We start from the raw sequence: 5,685 nt of genomic DNA on the forward strand, positions 1-5,685 counted from the left end.
GGGGGGGAGGGAGGGAGGGAGGGAGGGAGGGAGGGAGGAAAGACTAGAGGAAGGGAAGCAAGCAGCTCATACAGTCTTCCGAATGCCAGGTAAATATGTTAAAATCTGAATGGAGAAGAAAGAACCTCAACGATGACCATGATTACAAAGATTATTAGCTTTTATTTGGATGGAACCACGTAATCCTGAGACAGCCCGGATATACATGACTTTCAAAGACCCCAGAACATAACTTGCAAGAGTCTGACTGTGTAATAACTGTATTGCCTTGTTACTACATCAAAGAATGCTTTATCTATTTCTAATATTAAAAAAAAAATTGAGTGGAAAATTCAAAAAAATTAGTTGATAAAAATATATTTAATCCTATTGCATAAAAGCTAACATACTCTATATTCTAAATACAATTTGTTTTATTTAAAGAAAGACTTGCCGGGCAGTGGTGGCGCACGCCTTTAATCCCAGCACTTGGGAGGCAGAGGCAGGTGGATTTCTGAGTTTGAGGCCAGCCTGGTCTACAGAGCGAGTCCCAGGACAGCCAGGGCTACACAAAGAAATCTTGTCTCAGAAAAACCTAAAAAAAAAAAAGAAAAGAAAAAATAAAATAAAATAAAGAAAGACTTGTCAAATATTAAGAAATCTTTCCATGTGATGAGGCTTTTTTTTAATGACTGTAGCCATGTATTCCTCTTGTCAGAAGAAAGAACCACATATTTCCCTATGATGTCAGCAAAGTCTTTGAAATGTCTGGACAGTTGACTGATTAAAAGCAAAGCTAAACAAACAAAAACCCCACTGTTTAATTTTTTTTAACGTTAAAGTTACTTAGACTTATAAAAGTTACAAAAAAGTTGCCAAATTTTCGAATTCACTTTAGTCTGTTTCCTATAATGTTTACATTTAAGGTAACTAAGCTCTTGATTACCGAAACAAATAAATCCATCCGGCACAACACTGTCACTGATTTTGGGATTTATTCAGAATCCATCAGTGTTGTGGTTTGAATGTGGAATGTTCACCAGAGGCTTGTACGTTTGGATACTGGGTCCCCACGGGTGGCGATTTGGAAGGCGGTGGGACCTTTAGGAGGTTGGTCTTGCTGAAGGAAGAGGCCCACTGGGGGCAGGTCGCTTCTCTGTGTTCTATGCTTTCACACTACAGAGGCAATGTGTCGTCTGCCTCACGATCCTGATGTCTAGCTTTCTAAGCAGTAATGTACTGTAAGCTGTAAGCAGCTCCTTGTCAAGTATTAGTTAAAAGCAATGAGAAAAGTTATACAGAAAACTGGTGTGGTTCAGAAGGGTAGCCATTGCTGTGGTCAGCCTGTTCGTGTGGTTCTCAGGCATCTGGAGGTTCTTTGTAGGAGGAATGTGGAAGAGTCTGGAACTGGAAGTCACACAAGTCCTAGAATGACGTCAGTGGGACGTAATGGGGTTTCTGGTGGCAGTTTGGAAGGCCAGAAGGCTCACAGGAATGCAGACCTAAAGAGGAAGCTAATGGTTAGGGGGGCAGCTAAAGAGGTTCTTGATTCAAGACTGCCACCCAGGGAGGAGTTTTCTCAGGGTCAGCCTCAAAGGCACATAGAGGCTACTATGGCTGTGGTGCAAGGTAGGCTAGCCTATATTTCAAGCTGGCAGTAGAAGTTGGCAGCATTATTCTCATGGCTTTTTCCCCCCAGACATTAAAGACGTGAAATTAAAGGGGTTGTGGATTGTTTTGTGGTCTGGTGTCAAGGGTATAGAAAGCCACCAAGGCCATACAGTGTGTGCATGGTCAGAGCTCCTACAAAGAGGATTTTATAGATCAGTTCATGAAGCTGTGGAGGCGAATCTCATGGTAACAGAGTCCCTAGAATGTTGGAGATGCTGGACTTGCTACAAAAGTTCAGGTTGAGCAAGGAAAGCTAGAGGCACCGAGTGGATCTGTCCTAAGAGAGAAACCATGTATGCTATAGGCAGTAGAATTGGAAGTGGAGCAGCCAAAGCACTTCAGAACCAGTCAATTCTGCCAGACCCCAGATTCCAGACTGGGAGGGAGCTGTAGGGTATGGTGCATGCCCTAGCAGGTTTTGCTTTTGCTTCCATTCTTCCTTTTTAGAATGGAAATATGTATCATTGTGCTGGAAGTATGTAAGTAATTTGGCTTTGACCTGTGCAGAGACTCAGTTAAGAGAATACTTTGATTCTCAGAAGATGCTGTACACTTGTGACCAGAGTTGGGACAGCCATCAGCTTGTGGAGGCCTGTAGTAGCCTGTGTAGGGTGAAAATAAAATGTCTCCTGTGAGGTAATGTTTGAACACTTGGTCCTCAGATGGTGGCACTGTTTTGCAAGTCTGTGAAGCTTTTAGGTGGGAGCCTTCTTGGAGGAAGTAGGTCACTAGGGCAGACCTCAGGGTTTTGTCTGGCTCCATGTCCTGTCTATTCTCTGCTTTCTGGCTGTAGAGGCACTGAGTCACATGACATGTTGGTGATGTCATACCTTCTATGCCATGACAGACTGCCTTCCTTTTTAACATGGAAGCCAAAATTAACTTATCCCCTCTTGAATTGCTTCTTGTCAGGTATTTGGCCACAACTATTGGGAAAATAACTAATATAATCAGAATTTCCTGATGTACCTGTTTTTTGTTCCTTGTCTTGTCTGGATCTTTTCTCCCGAAGTCTCTTGAATTCTGTTTTATAACAGTGCCATCTGCCTTAGGGGTATGTTTATAGCTCAGGATGATGAAGCTTTGGGCAATATCATCCATCTAGTTTGTGGCAACATCTCCTTTCGGTGCTAGTCATTCATTGGGTAATTCTTGCTGTTGTTTCTACTTTTAAAAAACATCTGGTTACTGAATGAACTGGCTTCTCCTAGATCAGCTATTTGCAGGGGAAGGGACCCAGGCAACTGTGAACATGAGACATTTCAGTGCCTTCTCTTGCTGCCAGGGGACTGACACTTTTTTATTTTTTGTATTTATTCTTCTTTCATACAATATATTCTGACCACCGTTTCCCCCTCCTTCTTCTCCCTCCCAGTCTCACAATCCCCCACCAACTCTCTCCTCCAGATCCACTTTCCCCTGAGAAAAGGCCATGCCTCGTAGGGATATCAACCGAACACTGCATAACAAAAATCTTAAGTAGGGCTCCTCTGTGTGTTTCTCCTTTGAGACCACAGCTCCTCTGCCTCTGCCTACTTCCCGAGGACGACTTCTGAACCAGCTTTGAAGTTCCCTGGCTTTCAGGAGCCTTGTTTTTGCAACCAAATCCGGACATCTACATCCTAACCACTACAGAAACACTTAGCATCCTCACCCTATATTTTTTTTCTAGCAAATTGCCTCTGTAGGCTTGATCCCAGGACTATCCTTCCAGTATTTCAGAGTGGTCTTTCTCCATCAGGGAGGAGATGAGATCTGTCTCTACCAGATCTCAGAAGCCCCGTCCAACCTTCTGCTGCCTCAGGCAGTACCTTTACATATCTGAACTTTATTGATTTTCTTCAGTGTTCTAGCTTTGCATGAATTTGACAGTTTTTACATTTCTGCCTTTTGGTTTTCTTTGTTCCCCTCCAGGGTATATATAGAAAAAACTAAAAAATTCTAATGAATGAAGTGTCTGTGTTAAGCTTACCCACATGCTTTTAACATGTGCTTTGGTTTATTCCCCTCACCCCATTTAAGTGAGAAAAGGCCTAAGGCATGCGACTACAGAGACAATCTCTTATTACATAACACTCAGTGTTAGTTACTTTTTGTGATTTATTTATTTACTTACTTATTTATGTCTTTTCCCTGAGGGCTTTAGTTTTCCTGTAACAATTTTTGCAAATCATGATCTGTGCCACAAATAAGCGCCTGGCCATCCTGGGTTAATAATCTCACTGACTTCAATGACGCTATAATCAAAGCATAAGGGTCAAAGGTTTTTTGAGCTCACTTGGTTGTACACCATTCTGATGATAGCAACTGATTCCTTACACGGACTGCTTATTTCTTAGCCTCACCAGTGACTACGGGCTGATGGTCGTCTTTCTCACTTTTAAGATCAGTAAGACAGAGAGAGCTGATATTTGCAGTTGCAGCTACACACAGACCTGCAACCTAGAGCACAAGGGGGGGCCCTCCCCTTTCTTTGCTCATGCAGCACAGGTTCACTCCTGTAATTCTAAGGGTTTCATTATTTGTCATCTGGTTTCTTAATCTGCTCATTCTAAAATGTTTCTACGATCTATTTTTATCTATAGCATCATTTTTAAAAAAGGAAGACTAATATATTTTGCTGTCATTTTGGATACAGGTTTATTTTCTGAAAGTATTGAAAGTTGTTATATGTACATGAAATGAAATCTTATAAAATGTAAAACACTCAACACCTACAAGTTATTTCTTGAAGTCTCTTATTTTTCATCTGACTTTGCCTTTCATCTATGACCCAATCTCTAGGTATATGAATAGACATCACTGATTGTCATCAAATATGCATCCCTGATACTTCACAAAGCATAATTGTTCTTCTGTAACTTGGTTTAACATCAGAGGAAGAATTATGACAGCCTTCAAGCTGATATCTTCATAGAAAGCAAATAGATATTTGAATAAAAATAGGAATGGCCTATTTTTGGAATGTCTTTTTAAATTTTCTTTTGTAGATATTTCTGGGTTTTTCCCTTGTATAGTTTCAAAACTATAACATGGAAATTAGTAAGGATACACCTCTAGTAACAAAGTGTTGCAGCTGGGTTAAAGTTGTATATTTCTATTGACACATCACTTTACTGATTTACGGCAGTCACATGAGAAATTTCCTGAACCGTTTCTTTAGAACTATAAAACATTTACTCTGTGCTCCAATATTTCATCACCTTGGCTAACATTTGTGGGATGTAGCTGTTCATTTTCATGTCATGTCATGTATGACTCATTTTACTAATAATTTTTAAAAAATTTTTACGAAGTATAAACAGGACAAACCACTAGGAAAGTTAAGAATAAAACACTTTTGAGGTGAGCAACTGAATGGATATTCATACAAACAGGCCATGAGGAAACTGCACAATACCCAGAAAATAACAAAGCCAGGTGTGAGATCCCATGACTTACTGTCTACGTATAAGTGAATGAGTAAATCCCTGCCCTTTCCAGGTGTGTATTTCTTCACCTTCAGCATGATGAAGCATGAGGACGTAGAGGAAGTGTATGTGTACCTTATGCACAACGGCAACACAGTCTTCAGCATGTACAGGTACGTGACGTCTTCTATCACAGGTCTTGTGAATGCTGCTGCATCAACAGCCGGATGCAGCAGTTTTGTTTATCATCTTGTTTCACCTCAGCTAACCAACTCAGGAGCAGCAAGAAACTAGGAGGAGGGCATTCACTACTTTTCTCATCTCTGTGACCAAGGACCCGGGAAGAAGTGACTTAAGGGAGGGTCTATTTTGTCTAATCAATTGGGAGGATGCAGCCTGGCACAGCAAGGAAGGCATGAACAGTTTCTTGTAGGAGCTGCATGTGGTAGTGCTCCTCATGTCTCAGTGGACCAAGGACAGGGGAAGGCAAGCAGGAAGGATCTAGGGGTGATGTGCACTCAAGATAGCACTGTTGTAACCTGCTTACTCCAGCTAGGCTCTGCTTTCTAAGGATTATACACACACACACACACACACACACACACACACACACACACACACACAC

General features: G+C 41.4%; 1 protein-coding gene across 2 annotated transcripts in view; it reads left to right on the top strand.

Annotated features, from left to right (window-relative positions):
- The window catches only part of C1qtnf3 (C1q and TNF related 3), a 21,277-nt gene that overhangs the window by 12,594 nt on the left and 2,998 nt on the right, over positions 1–5,685 (top strand). For both annotated transcript variants that reach the window (XM_028767665.1, XM_028767666.1), the window contains exon 5: positions 5,134–5,233. In XM_028767665.1, the coding sequence (XP_028623498.1) occupies positions 5,134–5,233 (100 nt within the window). The remainder of the gene's footprint in view (positions 1–5,133; positions 5,234–5,685) is intronic.

The sequence above is a fragment of the Grammomys surdaster genome, unplaced genomic scaffold, assembly GCF_004785775.1.
Source record: "Grammomys surdaster isolate TR1022 unplaced genomic scaffold, NIH_TR_1.0 174, whole genome shotgun sequence".
NCBI lineage: Eukaryota > Metazoa > Chordata > Mammalia > Rodentia > Muridae > Grammomys > Grammomys surdaster.